Consider the following 16,569-nt stretch of genomic DNA (forward strand, 5'->3'; position numbering starts at 1 on the left):
AAACCGTCAGTCGTCTTGTTCAGTGTCGGAGTTGAATGGACTCAGAATTCCCCGGTCCTTTCATCGGTCCGATGTGACGAGGATAAATGTTTTAGCGGCGTGAAGCTTGTTAGCTCCCTCCCCCCAAAAATCCATATGTATTGGCTGCATCGTTGTTTAAGTGAAAAAAGTCGCGGCTTCTCGTCAAAATGATCTACCCACAACAAAAATGCAAAGCATTCTTTCTATGTACAATGCATGTTGATGTACCTTGCATAACCGCATGAGCCGATATTGCGCAACACAAAATAACGATGTACATTTTTTTGTCATTACCCAAGCTCACTCTGATGACTTGCACTAAATTGAATCAGCCAGAGATGTATAGTCGGGACAGTAGCTGTAGAAAAGAAAAGACAGTAGAAAAGGGACTGATATCCGGACAACTGGGATTTTAGTTCCTTCACCTTTCTCTTTCTCAGCTCGCTTTTCGGCGGGATGTCCGTGTTGTGTTTTTCCACGAACAGTACGAAAATGCCACTCCACATTACCCGACTTTGGTATCACGATGTAAGACCGTCAGAGGAGGCAAACGTACTTTGAAAATGCCATCGTGGAGAAAAAAGTCCTGGTCCCATTCCGTATGAAAGTGATACGTTTTTGTCTTCACACTTGGTTCGGCTCCTCAACCCTTTCTTAAATTTAAGAGAAAAACCGGGGGCTAAAAATTGGAGGTATCTTGCTAACTAGCTTGTTAGCTTTGCTACATTTCGCGCTGTTGTTTGTTTACGTGCAGGGACCTCAGCGTCAGAAAAGAATCATATGTCATCTGACTGGCTGCCCTGAATATCAATCAAGATGGATGATAGGCGGACGTTTATCTTTTTTAATGTCATGAAATCGACTGGTAGATCGCGATCGACGTATCGAGCGTCCCTGAATTAGGGTGTCCGGTGAACCTCCTGTATTATTTTTGGACAGTGGGAAGAACCCAACAAGGGCCCCCTGTGGGAATCCACCCGAGGCGGAAGCGGCGACCCGTGCACCGCGATGCTGCCTGAGAACTCATTTTCGCATAAAATATTCAAAACATAAGACTGCGCGCTTCCTACCCGGCAACCCACACGTCGTGAAAGGAAGACTGTCTGGTGAACACGGGGGCGGGAGTTTTTTGGGTTGGGGGTCCACGATTCCCCGAGCAGACCCACAAGAGAGAGGGGGCTGATGTTCCAGCAACCAGCAGGAGAAACAAAAGCTAAAACTCCTAGTGTACTCTTAAAGTAGAGCTCTCTCAGGGTGAACCCTCGATTCACGGAGAAGAACTCTGTTCGGCTTTTTTTTTCTTTTTAGTTTCCTAATCCCTCACTTGATTGAGATCCAACACCGGGGATTCACTGTAGATCACTTGTTATCACTTGTTATCACTTGTTACTTGTTACTTGTTACTAAGACACTTATAGTTTTATCACTTGTTTACTAAGACACTTTATAGTTTCCCTGAGACACTTTATAGTTTATAGTTTATTTCTATTTCTAATTCTGCCTTTTTCTTTTTATTATTTATTACTGTTATATTTTCTGTAACTCTGGCACAACAATTTCCTTCGGGATTAATAAAGTTGTTCTTATCTTATCTTATCTTATCTTATCAGGGGTGCTCAATACGTCGATCGCGATCTACCAATCGATCGCGAGGGTAATACCGGTAGATCGAATGATCACATGACAAAATATACATTAAAAAAACGTATCACTTTCATATGGAACGGGAGGAGGATCTTTTTTTCACGATTTCGGCTCATCTGCCGGACTGAGATCGCGATACCAAAGAAGGTAATGTGGAGCGGCATTTACGGACCGTTCGTGGAAAACACGACACGGACATCCTGCCGAAAAGCGAGCTGAGAATGCGAAAGGTGAAGGAACTAAAATCCTAGTTTCCTGAACAGCAGTCATTTTTCACGCAACATACTTCCAAAGCGGCGACCGCGACCGAAGCCTCGTTCCGGGTGAGTCACGTCACCGTCAATAATGCTGGTCGGAAGCAGTTACTGTCCGGACGATGATTCAATTCAGTGCAAGTCATCAGAGTGAATTTGAGTCATTACAAAAAAATGTACATCATTTTTTTGTCTTGTGCAATATTGGCTTATGCGGCTCTGCGAGGTACATCAACATATATCGTGCGTATGTTTTGCATTTTTGTTGCGGGTAGATCAGTTTGACTCGGTCATTTTATAAGTAGCTCGCATGCTGAAAAAGTGTGAGCACCCCTGCTGTAGATCCATCACGGGATGGAACATGGAGAAGAAACCCATGCCGCAAATGTTAATCGCGGCGCCACTTGTGACGTTTGCAGAATCTGAGTTCCGACAAACCGCAGAAGGTCCTCGCCGCTTGTGGACCGCCGCTTCTGAGTCTTGGGTTTTCACATTGAGGGAGGTCCGGGACTGTGCTGGACCTGAATAAATCTATCTGAGTCAAACATTCGGGGAGAGACGGCGCGAGAAAGTCCACTTTTTTTAGTTTCCCCTTTAGAGAAACTCTTAAGTGAGCGCAAATGGGGGTCGCGGGTGTCACCGGGAGGGAAAAAGCTGTAAATGTGTCGGAGCGTACCAATGGAGACCGATCTTATCGTTCCGCCAGGATTCTCCACGTTTCTGAGAACATTCGGAACATTCGCCCGGTGAAAATGCACAGTCGCTTGGCGCCTCGTGGTGCCGGGAAGCCTCATCTCTCAAAGAGAAATTAGGAAATGTGATTTTCGCAGACTCCACCCCCTCCACGAATCCAAACGCTAAGTCAGCGGCGGGATATTCTCCACGGCGGCGGTCGTGATAAACGCTAATGCCGCAGAACACGTAAGCCGGACGAGAAGCGGCGCCGTTCCGCGGCGTCACCGGGACCGAAACCTCAAAGGTGTGCAAATCCATACTTTTAATTAAAAAATTGCAAATGAAACAACCGGACAAAGTCGCGGCCGGCAGACGGCTCTCCGGAGAAACGTTGCTTTTTAATGAAGATTATTGAATTAACAACCCTGGGATACTTACGGGAGGATGTGTCAGCGTCTGTGTTTTTTAAAATAAAGGCACGCCTCGTGCATCGCTTCCATCATCCAGCTGCCCTTCATGGCGCCGCTTCTTGCACGTCCTTTGAGGCGTGAAATATATTTATCTTTATATCCCAAACATCCCGAAGTTTTAAATACAGCCGTTCCTCAAGATACGGATTTAATTTGTTCCAGAAGAGTATCTTAAATGAATTTTAGGAAGAACTTTCTCCCCTCTCTGCTGAATCACGTTTTAAATCACGATATATAGAGCGCTGATTCTCAGTGTTCCGGTATCGCCAGCCATCTCTTTCTCCTTCAGAAGCGGTTTTTGCGTGCGCTCGTGTAAAGATGTCCGTTTTTGCGATAATAGCAACGCGTACATATCCTGGACGTATCGCGATTATATTCACGTACGATGTGGGTCACGTGCACGCCACGTTCCTGCTTCATGTCCATAGAAAGCATCTTCTTTCAGGGTTGCTTTCTCAGGACGGTTTTCAAAAAAAAAGCAGAAAGATATAATAAAATGTTGGAACATCACATCAGATATGCAAACTGTACCAACACCTCCCACCATGTGACCGAGGGATGTCGCGGAGGATCGCGCGAATTTCAAATTTTCAAATTTTCCCGCTCTCGTGTTCGTTTCGTGAAATCGTTTCCGATTTTCCAGGATAAAATTTGCTCGAATCGCGCTTCGTATAATAACTCCCAACATTGTGTTTACTCCCCTATGGGTTAAAAATGACCCATAAGACAATCTTTGTACCCTAGTGGAAACATAAACTAAAAAGTAGTATCACTTTTTCTAATTATGGGGTCTCTTTAGGAAAAGTCATAAAATTTCGAGTTGGAAAAAAATAGGCTAAGGTGTTTTTTCTACAGCTAAACATGGTAGTGGGTCACTTTTAACCCGCAAGACAACACAAGGGTTAAAAAAGAAATCATATATAAAGTGATTCACCGTCTAATGAGATTCAATGCTCTACTTATGGGTTTTAAAGTGTAAGAAAAACATTCAGATTAAAAGCCTCTGGAGACTCTGGAGCGAGGAAACACCGACTTTCGCCCAGAGCTGCGCTCAACGTGGTCGACCTTCTGCCTCGACCGGTCGGTGCAGAAAATGCCGACGCCGAACGCCAAGTCGTCGTTCCCGAGTTGAAACGCACCTTCTGCTGCCGTTTTTGAGCAACCGCTGCGCTTTTCAAAATCAATGCTCATCGAGCGCCTCTGGTATCGAACCCCGTTTCACGACGGACGCCGAGTCCCTTCTGCGTCGCACAAGCAAAGCTCATTGTGAAACATCGATTCAAAGGGAGAGATTTGAAGCGCCGTCGCGGATCCTCGCTCCCGAAGACGCTTTATAAAGTCTTTCACCAAGCCGCGTTCGATCCAGTCGAGATTTTAGATGAAACGAGTGTTTTACGTAACAAAAGTTCGACGGCGAGCGGCGAGGGTCGACGGCTTTGCCGTCACGTCTGAATTTTTCAATGAAACAAAAGATTTTACAGACGCCGAGCGGTGACGAGCGGGTGTCGGGGTCTGAGTCACGGCCGCCGGCTTATTTTCACCGTCGCCGGCCTCCCCGGTTGTCATGACGACGCTAATGATGTCAACGTCCGGGGGAAAAGCTCCGCCGGCGTGTTTGAGAATGGGATCATCACCGGCGCCCGGCTGGGCTGCCGGAACACAGATAGTCAAGCTAACCTCATGTTTACTGTATTTATATTTCATATTTATTCTCCCTTCTTCTCAGACTACTTAGATTGCGCACACGGTTGCGATAAATCTATTATTTTTCAAGAAACCGAATCTGGCTTCAGTGCAACTTGTGTCTCTGCCATGACGAGAAATGGCTTTTCTATTCCGGGAGGAGAAATCAAGCGAAAAAAGCTCGACTTTATTCAAAGGACAAAGTCTATTGGTCGATTTTAAATATTCTCGACGGACGAGTTTGTGAGGATCGGCTTCTTTTGTCGCGACGTTCGAGCAACGTCCACTTCTGATCGCATTTTAATTAAAACCTCCCTTGATTGAACTGTACCTGGAAAAGGGAGATTAAACAATATTTTAACCGCCGAAAGGGAAAATCAATCCGAGCGTTTGACATTCTGGCAGATGAAATCGGGACAAGGCGAGCCCGGACGTGACCTCGGGCTTCCGAGCTCCGGCTGCAGATGTTCTGGTCTCGTTGCCTTCGCCGCCACTGAGCGGAGCCTCGGCTACCTGCTTTCACCCGATAAGCAACATTAATCCCACCGCTTCCTCCGCTATCGGTCTTCTCATCTCGCGCTTTCCCAAAACGCCGAATTATTCTTTCGCGCACACACACACACACGCGCTTAAAGGTCAGTTCTATTCTTCTCCGGCTTCGTCTTCTGCGTCGACCGCCACGTCCTCATCAGGCCGGCGGTCTTTTGTTTTTGTTTTCATCCGGAACGGTCCCGCTGTCCACCCGTGCACGCCGGCCCTGAATTACAGCTGGCCCATCAATTTTTCATGAAGGTGCCGTCTGCTAAGCCTAATGTATGGCCTGCAGACACACTCTTACGCATATTAATTAGAATCCAAATTAAACCTCTTCGAGCCGCGGGCAAAACTGACCGAAACAAAAGGTGGGTTTCATCCGGAAAGCGCGTCGTCTCCCGGCCTAGCCCTCTCCGCTCCCTGGCAAGGTTGTTAACGCTTCGGAGGGCGAGTCGTCCGGATGCAAAGGTTAATGTCGGCGGCGGCGACGGAGCGCGCCCTCGCCCCCGACGGTCTAATTAAATTAACGGGAGCCGTAAACCCGAACGTGTCCCGATGGCGGCTCGGTCCTAATGGGGCGCCGCGCTCGGCTCCGGCGGTTTCCTCCACCGGCTCGCGCATGAAAATAGGTCGTCTCGTCACGGGGTTTGACGCGTCCCACTTAGCAACATGCAAACTGGTAATAAGGCCATTTATCATGTTGGTTGATTAGCCGACTCGCTCCGTCTGTGCGGCTGTTGATTTCCCTCTCAGGGACGACGAAACTGCGACAAAAACAGTCCGGAACCCGCGTTGAAAATGAGCTATTTAGTGACTTCACCTGCAACATTTTGCAACAAATGAAGAGCCACGTCCTGATGAATCGCCGCGTAAGGCTCCAAAAAATGAGATCGAAAGTTGGGATTAGACACCCTCTGGTGGAGATCCCTCACCAGAACACCTCCTCGCTCACGCGCGTTCCCTCATCCTCTCCGGAAGATCTCCGCCTTCTGTGCGACCGACGAGCCTCCAGATCCGGGCGTGCCGGGGACGTTGGCCGGTTCCACTCCGCCGAGCCGGCTGATTCATGCAATCTGGTTTATTTCCTTGAGATCCCAGAGGGAACCGAAGCCGAGCGAGGAGGAGGAGGAGGAGGAGGAGGAGGAGGAGGAGGAGGGTCCTGCACGTCGGGTTCGTCCTAAAAGGCTCGATCTCGGTGTCTGCCGTTACAAGAAACGTCATCTTGTTTCATTTCCCGCAGGCTTTAATAGGAATAATGCATGGCACACATGTACACAAGGCCAATCATTCACTTCCTTGTAAATACACGCATCTTTTCCTCTGTGGTTGCCGTGGCGACGTTACATTTTTGAAAAGTTTTAAAAACTAGAAAACGGATTGCCGGATTCATCCGCCGCTTCTTTCTCTTCAGTCAGGATATGTTGAATACTGGTTTATGTCACATTTTGTTTTTTGCATTTTTCTTCCCATTTAATGATTTTATTACTCATGCATTTCTACACATAACATAAAACAGTCACGGCTCCGACAGGCCGCCGCCGGAGGTGTCGCGTACGACGGTGTGTATTCTCATTTTTCCGAGACCCATGCAAAGATTTGGCCACGGGTGTAAAATAGACGAGAACTTAAATCAAATAATATTTACATAGTGACAGAAAAAAAAAAGGGCAAAACTGCCTGTGTTTTCGTATTTCTGCCTCATGGAGCGAGGGATGGTTGCGACAACATATGAAGGATTGGGGTACAAAAAAAAAAAAAAAAAAAAAATCAAGTGCTCGGATCAATAATTCCTCTCAGGACGGCAGAGTCCCCTATACATGACGTACCTCCACCGTAAGTGAATTGAACTCATCATCTCAATTAGCCTGTGAGGACGCCTGGCCATCAACATAATGGGCGTCCGCTAGCTCAGCTGCTTCAGCCTGCGGTAAAAGGACGCCGCCGTCAAGACGGCCGCCGCGCCAATCACAACGAGGACGGCCACCGCGATCCCCAGGCCGACGGACGCGCCCCTGCCGTCGCTCCGGCCGCCGGACAGCGCTGTGCACAAATGAGAACGACACCCCGTTATTGCGGCAGACGGAACAGCAAAGCGCGTCATGATAGAAATTGAAGATACAAAAAAGAATAACGGCGCTCGGAACGGCGGCCGTCGTTAGCGGGCCAATGACTATACTTACCTTCTTCTTTGGAGAGGATGGCTGCGGGAAGAAACAGAAGAGAATTCCATTACGAAGGACAAATCCTGCGCCGATACTGAATAATTCGATGAAATGCGGACCGATGGAGCGCGGGGCGGCAGGAGGTGAAGGAAAACCGACGTTTTGAGGTCTATTTTCCCCTGACTTTTTTTTTCCATTTCCTACTTCCGATTGCTTGACAGTGCATATTCACGCAAAGGTGTGTGTGATCTTCTCCTTCACCCGCGCCGCCCTGATCATCTAATTTTTCGGGGTACATACGGTCCTCCGTCTTGGCCCTTATCGGCACCGTGAGCACCGACGGCTCGGTGATGCTCTCCTGGACGACCGTGGTTTCCGCGTCCCTCCTCCGTCGGCCGCATTGCTGGGGATCAGATCGGGACCATCAGATCGAGGACCCCAAGGGGAGGTGGACGTCCTCGAACCCCCGCGTAGCTCCTACCTTGAAGGCGCCGCAGCTGCTGCGCTCGCAGAGCCTGGTGATGCAGTGCAGGTAGTAGGTGGAGATGGTCTCATTCTGCTGCTCCACGAAGCGAAACGCCGAGAAGTAGAATCGGGCTTTTTGGCTGTCGCCGTTCTCCAGCACGGTGGTCAGCTGATCTATGGAGCACCTTCCAATAAAAGGCGAACCTCACAACTGCCGCATTTGCACATGACAAGGACAAGTTCAGATACCGGGAGACGTCGCCGTGACGAGATCCCCCTTTTTTTGGATTTTGCGTCGGCCGCCGCGCGTTCGTACGGCGGTTTTGCAGAGCTCGGAACTTACGAGACGAAGAGGTTGAAGAAGGTGGAGCTGGTCGGCTGCGGGGACACCGAGGCGTAGCAGCGATCCAGGAGCACAAAGTACCTGTGGAGAAAGGATGAGGTCCCCAGCACCGAGTCAGAGACTCCAGGTCACAGGTGGAAGCCTCAAATTTGCGGTTTATCAACAAACGTGTGGTTTGAAAACGCAGCTCCAAACTCCAGAATTAGATTTTCATGCAATCTAAGTTCCTTTCTTACATGAATGAAAGGGCTGCTGACGACTGAGAGGGAAATAAATAAATGATAAAAGGCGACCCGAGGCGGTTCTGCTCGGCTGAAACTGCAAAAACTACAACGTATGAATAATTGATTTGCCGAAGCCGTGGCTTTTTAGCCAGGTGTTCTCCTCCTCCCCCTCCTCGCTTCTCCTCCGATAAAAACCCGCTCGTCTTATTTACAGAGAATTTCAAAGCGTCTCCATTAACGTCCCCTAAAACCCCGTCATTCAACGGAATCGTTGTTCGCCGTCGTCGTTTGATCGTTTAATTGATTCGCTTGTTTTTTTAAAAACCTTTTTTTTTTTTTGTCTAAACGCAAAACGCTCGCAGGGTTTCAGCGAAGCTGGAAGCCGCGAGTCGGTTCTGAGAAGCTCTCCTAGATTTTAATAAACTCGGGCTCAGGTCCGGAGCGATAGGATCAGGATGAAGGTTCTTACTGGGATGTCAAGTTGGATGCGACCACCTCCACGTAGATCTTCTTCCTCAGCTCGACGCCCAGGGGCGGCATGACGAGGGGCTCGCTGTAGGAGATGTCCTGGCAGGAGAGGCAAGATCAACAATCGACGGGGTTTATCGAGAATCGAGACGGTTTTGCGGCGCCGTTTTCGACGGAGACCTGGTAGAGCGTCATGCTGAGGGTGCTGATGAAGCTGCCGTTGTTGTCCTTCAGCGCGATGGAGGACGAAGACCTGAGGAGGAGAGGGGTCAGTCGTGGAACGTCACGGATTCCCGACGGGAACCGTGACGTTCTCCGCGCACTCACACGTCCACTTTGGTGTTGTTGATGAGATACTCCAGCGGGTAGGCGCAGGAATAATAATACTTCAGCTCCGTGTTGTAGGTGATGGTTCCGATGGTGGGGTCCAGAGATCGCACCACCCCGCTGACGTTGACCGACTGGATGTTGGAGAAGTCCACGAAGATCCCCGTCCCCGGCGCGCTGGTGGTCTGAGAAACCATCGGGCGAAGGCGTGACGACGATCGGTTTCCCTCGTATCCGAAAGCCGCGGCTCGGCACTCACCAGGAAGTTGCTCCCGCAGGCGTTCCCCTCCCTGATGGGGAAGCTGAACCTCACCACGGGCGGCGCCACCGACGTGTCCAGCCTCCCCTGGCAGTCCGCGTTGTCGCGGATGCGGTTGAGGATCAGCAGATCTTCGTCGTATCCGGTGTAGATAACCGGGCAGATCTGGATGGCCAGGTCGATGGCGGACGTGCCGCACACCACCGCGATATCCGTGTATTCTGATCACAAAAACCACAAGTCGATTAAAACGCCACGACACGGCGGATTTTTTCCGAAGATCCGCCGGCGCATTCGCGGAACGCTCGGCTCACCCGGCCGTCTGGCAAAAGCTCCGCAATCAGATAAAGTGAGGGCCTCTCGGCCCGCAATACACAGGGAGGTCAGGATGAGGACGCCGAGTAAAGCCATCTCACGGCTCTGCCGTCTGTGAAAGGAGCTGCGGAGAACACACACACACACACACACACACACACACATATATATTAGATCCCAGCACAAAACTTAATCCACATTGGTGATGATAAAATGTCTTCCAAAGACAGGAAGCAGAGCTGGAGGTGGCAGAGATGAAGATGTTGAGGTTCTCCTAGGGGAGCGACCAGGACGGAGAAGATCAGGAAGGAGTCCGTCAGACGGACGGCACATGGTAGATGTTTTGGAGAGAAGAGATGGTTGGCTCACGGACAGAAGAGGGATAGTCAATATGTTGGTAGACGGATGCTGGAATTGGAAGTCTAGAGGAAGACCGAAGAGAAGATTGACGGATGGAGTGGAGTGAGAGAGGAGGATCCAGAGAGTAGGATTAGATGGAGAAGGTTGATCTCCTGAAGGGAAAAACCCCGAAGGAACAGAAGAAGAAGAAGTCTTCCGGTTAAATGCCAGTAATCCAGTGGTGTTTGTTTGTATCTAAGCTGGGATCCTACCTCAATCCCAATGCTGGTTTGGGTTGAGACGGCGGCGGGCCGGTTTATATACGGGGATGGCGTCCGTCTCGCTCACGCACGGCGTGGGAGGATTGGATGGAAACAGGGTCAAGAGGACTATGGAGGGTCCTCGGTTTGCGTGAACAACCCCCTTTTTTTTGTTGTTTGTTTGTGGCTGAGGAGCTGTGGTCATCTCCTGGAGGCAAACGCTGAAACCCAACACAGCCCACATGTATGTTTTGACACGGGTCTTTGTGCCACTGTGTGTGTGTGTGTGTGTGTGTGTGCGTGTGTGTGTGTGTGCAATGCAGTCCCTTCTTCTCCTGATATGAAACCAAATGAAGTAAATAGAGAAGAAGGACATGTTTCCTTTGGAGACACCTGGATGAGCCTTAATTTTAGAGAAAGCGCATATATATTTATGTATATATACAGAAAACAGGAACATTTCTATATTTCCAGCTCTTTTGGAATATAGAGCGTAGCTTCTGATGGGGCGGAGGAGGTGGAGGTGGGGAGGAGAAGGTAAAATGATCTTGTCAGGTGAGCCACCTGGGAAGGCAAAGCTGCGATCGGGGTCAGGGCGGCGGAGGACGGGTGTCTTCGTCACCCGCGCGAAGCCGCATTGTCTGATTTCGGTACACGTTTTCGCGCGTAAACGCGCCGGGCCTGCGGAGAATCGTCTTTCCCCCCCTTTTGACCCGCTTCGCTTTGAACTCGGGTTCAACGGCGAAGTCAGATTCTTGCCTCGTTTCCATTCTCGCGGGCCGGTTTAATCAGTTATCGCCGATAGTAAGCCGACACCGCGGATGAAAGTATCCTCCCCGTCAGCGGCCATTGTGGATGCGGAGGACCGCACAAAACGCCCGTTGACACGAGGGGGATTAGGATGATAAAGAGCCGTGGACGTGGAGAGCGGAGAGCGGCCCACAAAGACACGTGAGACGCAGCCGCCGACCGAAAGAGGGGGAGATGATCGATACTTTGAAATGAACGGGGGGGGGGGATCAGCTCCGTCGACCGCCCGATGAGGGACGTTGGCGGAGCACCCAGGAGCCCCTTCCATCCGGAGGACCACAGCAAGGAGGCAACAAACATCGGAGATGTGAAGCGGTTTCTGTTACGGGGTGTCGGAGTTGGTCGGTCTTCCGCTGAAGGTCGTGTTTATTTAAAATCAGCGGAGATGTTCCCGCTGGTCTCTGCACATCAGCTGAAGGAAAGAGTCTCCACACAACTTTTCTTCTTCTCTCGCTACCTTCCCGTCCTCTCCGGTCTTCCTCCCGCTTCCAACCCAAAACGATCTCAAGCCCAGAACATCTACCACCTGCTCCGTCCTCATCCTCCTGGCTCCGCCATCTTCAGAGTCTCCGCTTCTTCGTGAGTTTAACTCTCTTCCTGCAGGAGTGAATGAATGAAGGTGGAAAGAGTCGATGGGGTTCAGTACTTTATTGATGCGAGTATAAAAGAAGGCTCCTGCGTCTGTGCTCGCGGATCGTCTCGTCTCACTTGAACCCGGGGTTCCAGAGACCCGAGGGCTCGGCCGAGGAGGGGCGCGACTTTTGCAGGAGGCGGAGCGACACCAGGAAGAAGCCGACGCTGATCCCGCCCAGGATGACCACGCCTGAGATCAGGGCGCTGGTCACCGGGTTCACGAAGGGGGAGGAGTGGCCGGACGCCGCTGGAGAAGGGCGAACAATGACAGACGCTGAAAACCGGCGGGGCCCGAGCCGGGTTCCTCGTCCTCCAGAAAGAGGAGCCCTTTCAACGGGTAGCTCCCGTCGGAGGTACTCACCGAGCTGCGAGTTGTCCGCCGGGGTGTCATCTGCGAATCGACGGAAAATTTTGAAGAAAGCGTCAGCTTGTGCTTTTAAAGGCCGCGCGAACAAACGAGAGAGAAGTCAATCAGGGGTTTAAACAACAGGACGCAGGATCGGCCGAGGCTAATCTGTCCGCGGGGGAGGACCGTCTCTGGACGCTCCGCCGGGGGAAAAAGTCCCACCGAAAGGACGCGAGCGTCTCAAGATGACACCCATGTGTTGATACCGATGGCGGAACCTGAGGGGTTTGGGAATGTACCGTCACAATGCAAGCGTTCTTCCAATCGATTATCATGTGGAAATGCGTTCAGCATATCACTTGTATTTAAATATCTCATTCCTTTGGGCTGCTTCCCTTCATCCTCTCCATGGCCAATCATCTGCCTCCATCGCCATCCATCTCCTTTGGCTCCAACCCGTCTCCTGCCCTCTTTCCATCCCTCTGAAAACCTCCTCTAGACCTCCAAGATGAGCATCCTTCAGCGTCCCTCCTCTGTTCATGTCCAAAACATGTTCTCCATCCTCATCCTCTCCATCGTCAACATCTTCATCTCTGCAGCCTCCAGCTCTGCCCAACATCTAACACTCGCCGTCCCTCGGATGGACTCGTCCCTGATCCTCCTGACTCGATGGTCACCTCGCGGCCCCTCGACTTTCTCGAAGGAGATATCTCCACGGGTGTTTTGCAGCGGAAATCTTTTCAATTTATTCGATCGACGCGGATACGCGCGGACAAACAAACATTCCCGGACGGGTATTTACCGCTTCGGGTGATGATGGGTCCAGCGGTGATGATGGCGTTCCCGCTTGCGGCCGGCGGAGAACCCAGACTCGCACCTTCATCCCTCCTGCGTCGCCGCCCGCAGATCTGCCGACGGCATCGTCAGATCTTCCCCCGGCCTCCGATCTCGGTAGCGTCGGACGTCGGCGCGCGCTTACCGGCATGAGCGTGGTGCAGTCGTCCGCCCTGCACAGCTTGGTGACGCAGTGCAGGAACACGGTGGACATCTTCTGGTGCCGGTGCTTCACGAAGCGGAAGACCTCAAAGGAGAATCTTCCCATCTGGCTCCTCCCGTTCTCGAAAACGGTGGTCTGCGGGTCCTTGTGGCATCTGGCTCGGGATGAGAATCGCGCACACGTCGGTGAACTCGGCGTTTATGCTAATGCCGCGCGTCCGCGGCTAAACGTTCAACGGGAGGACGGGAGGACCACCGTGAGATGAAATCTTTCCTTGCATTGCACCTCCGCCCCGTGTGATTTCACCGCGGTGTAGCGTTGCATCGGGTTTCTCATCAGCGATGGCACACATTTAATCAATCAATCAGCGCGCAGACAATGACCGATTTGTACATTGTCAAGCGCTCGTCCAGGGGAGAAAAACAAAGAGGCATTCACAGGGGATGAACTGTGAGGACGGCCTGAATGGGTAATAGCCCTCCTTTGTGTTTTATCCGGTCGTCATCTGGAGGAAAAAGACGCCAGATTACCCGAAGAAAAGGTCGTAGCGCAGTTCATCATTAGGATTCCCGGAGGGGGTTGTGTAACAGTAGTCCATCAAGATGTTCCACCTGCGGGGGGACAGAACGTGAGATTGGGGTGGAGGATAGAGATGGGAAAGCACAGATCTTCCTTTCTCCGCCGCGGACTGGCGCCTACACGCACGATAATAACATAATGGCTTCATGGGTGCGGGGGAGTCGCGGCTAAAAAGCCCCGAATTTGGAACGGCCGCGGTGGGAAAGGTGTCGCGCTCGACTTTTGCGGGCGACGAAGAAGCTCTCGCACGCCGGATAGGTTTATTGACCTTTACCGTTTGTCCAAGTTGGCGGCCTTCACGGCGGCAAACACTCTGGTCTTCAGAGCCAAGCCGGCCATCGGGATGGACAGCGGCTGGTTGTACGTTGAATCCTGCACGGAGGGAAAATAAAGACCGATTGATACCGACAGGAAACGCTAAAAAAGGGCTTTCATATCCAAACAACTTAGATTGAGATGTTGAGTTTTCCATGTGTCAAAAATGTAAAATCATTTTTTTCCATCTATGGTTCACAACAATTATACCCAAACCGGCCACATGACTTTCTAATCAATTTGAAAAAAAAAAAACCTTTCATATCCACAAAAATTCAATTGAGATGTTGAGTTTTCCATGTGTCGAGAAGGTAGAATCATTTTTTCCATCAATGGTTTACGACAATTACACCCAAAGCGGCGAGTTGTTTTCATTAAATACTCGTGTAATGAAAAGGAAATCACATACATCACAAGTCCGTGCTACAGAAAATGAAATTTATGCTACGCTCACAATTTCTCCTTGCCACAACGCATCAGAAAATGCAATTCAGTCCCCGATAAATCCTTGTTTTCGCTGAAAACCCTTCCAAAAACAATGGATTTGAAATTCAGTAGGTACGTGTACTCACGTTGTACAAAATCAAATTGAGCGTGCTCACAAATGTACCGTTGCTGTCCTTGACTGATATCGCCGCGGAGGAGCTGCAGAAAGACGGGGATTTGAGTTAAACATCCAGGGATCATTAAACAAACGTGAGCGCAAACGTGAGCGCTCGCTAATTTCATCTACGCCATTAACTAGCAATGCAGATTAAAAAGATAAGATAAGATAAGATAAGATAAGATAAGATAAGATAAGATAAGATAAGATAAGAACAACTTTATTAATCCCGAAGGAAATTGTTGTGCCAGAGTTACAGAAAATAAACAGTAATAAATAATAAAAAGAAAAGGCAGAATTAGAAATAAAATAAACCATAAACTATAAAGTGTCTCAGAGAAACTATAAAGTGTCTTCGTAAACAAGTGATAAAATTATAAGTGTCTTAGTAACAAGTGAGGTAAGGAGTGCGCAATAGTATGATAAAAGGAAAAATTGTAGTGTAGCTGTTATGAAATGAAATATTGCACAAAAGCAATAGCTACGAATAGCCGAGCGGGCGCTTCTCGATTTCTCCTAAAAAAAAAAATGGCCGACGTCCCCGGCGACTTACGACGCCAGCTGCGAGTTATTGACCAGGTATTCCAGCGGGTAGCTGCAGCTGAACTTGTAGAGCAAGCCGGGCAGGTAGCTGATGATGGTGGGGGGGTCGGGGGTGTCGATGTATCCCGACACGTTCCCGATCTGTACCAGGGACATGTTCCCGAAAGCGTTGGCGCCGTAAGCCGCGCTGACCTGGGGAGGAAAACATCTCAGCCCGCGTCACTTTCCCTCCAGCTGTGTATTGATGTGTGTGTGTGTGTGTGTGTGTGTGTGTGCCCTTTACCACCAGGCTGTTTCCGCAGGCTTCCAGAGTGCTGAGGCTGATGCTGAACAGGACCGCCGTGGGAAAGGTGTTGTTGTTGATGAATCCTCGGCACTGGGCGTCGCCATGGTGACCGTTCAAGGCCAGGTCGGCGGCGGTGTAGCCGGAGAACAGCACCGGGCAGAAGTTGACCTTCAAAGTGATGGTCTGAACTCCGCAGTACACGCTGACGTCCCGCTCCCCTGCAGAACGTTCAAAGGTGAGTGTTACGGGAAGCGAACGGCGTGAGTCCCACTGCGGGGGAAAGCGTACGCTTATTTGTTCGGTATTAACACGCTAAACAACAATGATCCTCCCGCGTCCTGCGGTGTTTACCGGCAGCCCGGAAGGATTAAAGAGGCGTTTGAAGATACGCCCGCTTCATTTATGTATTAATGTCAAACGCACAAATTCCTCGGAAATAGTCTCCGTTTACCAATTCTTCGGAAAATACTTTCGCCGCAAGAGCATCGGCCGCGGTTCGTCAAAGCGAGTTCGGAGATCGCAGTTTGAGATGTTTGTTAATCGGGAGAAAAGTAGATTTGCCAAGAATGTGATTTTTTTTTTTTCTCATAAATCCATTTTCTTTCGGCGATACTGGAGATCCGTCTCCATGCCGGCGCCGCGATAGCAAGGACAAGAAAGAAGTTTCTACCGTCCCCGATGGAATCGGACGATGCGTTTTGGAAAAAGAGTTGGTCCGCACTCGGTCGGGCTAAACTAGCGGAGGTTTAGTCATTTTCTAAATATACAAGCCGAACGCAGACCGAATGTCTTGTGGCGGATCCTCACCCGGAAACCTGCTGTGGTAGTTGGCGTCACAGTTGTATCCGTTGAACTGTGCCGAGACGGCGGCGGCGGCGGTACTTATGAGAAAGAGGATAAAGCGCGCCGGTGTCATTTCAGCACCCGAGAGAGGTTTGCCCGCTGTCATCTTCTAAAGGTCAACCTTGCTTTAACCGCATTCCTCAGGTGCCGATTCAAAAATTACACCCGAA

At 50.3% G+C, this 16,569-nt stretch overlaps 2 protein-coding genes across 2 annotated transcripts; both read right to left on the reverse strand.

The window, feature by feature from the left end:
* Positions 1-7,184: 7,184 nt before the first annotated feature.
* Positions 7,185-9,940, reverse strand: LOC147224554 (zona pellucida-like domain-containing protein 1). Its single transcript, XM_086164284.1, has 10 exons — positions 9,844-9,940; positions 9,530-9,750; positions 9,271-9,455; positions 9,124-9,196; positions 8,945-9,042; positions 8,252-8,332; positions 7,925-8,093; positions 7,744-7,846; positions 7,462-7,482; positions 7,185-7,321 (listed from the first exon to the last, which is right to left on the reverse strand). Exons 1-10 carry the CDS (start codon positions 9,938-9,940, stop codon positions 7,185-7,187), a joined length of 1,185 nt encoding a protein of 394 aa, XP_086020410.1.
* Positions 9,941-11,957: 2,017 nt separating this feature from the next.
* zpld1b (zona pellucida-like domain containing 1b) lies at positions 11,958-16,505 on the reverse strand. The gene is made up of 10 exons (XM_086164492.1): positions 16,364-16,505; positions 15,554-15,774; positions 15,281-15,462; positions 14,696-14,768; positions 14,083-14,180; positions 13,760-13,840; positions 13,212-13,383; positions 13,035-13,140; positions 12,248-12,277; positions 11,958-12,133 (listed from the first exon to the last, which is right to left on the reverse strand). The coding sequence occupies exons 1-10, from the start codon at positions 16,503-16,505 to the stop codon at positions 11,958-11,960; spliced, it is 1,281 nt and encodes a 426-aa protein (XP_086020618.1).
* Positions 16,506-16,569: the final 64 nt, after the last annotated feature.

Source organism: Fistularia commersonii, chromosome 18 (genome assembly GCF_037954325.1).
Source record: "Fistularia commersonii isolate RoL2024-O1a breed Wild chromosome 18, RoL_Fcom_v1.0, whole genome shotgun sequence".
NCBI lineage: Eukaryota > Metazoa > Chordata > Actinopteri > Syngnathiformes > Fistulariidae > Fistularia > Fistularia commersonii.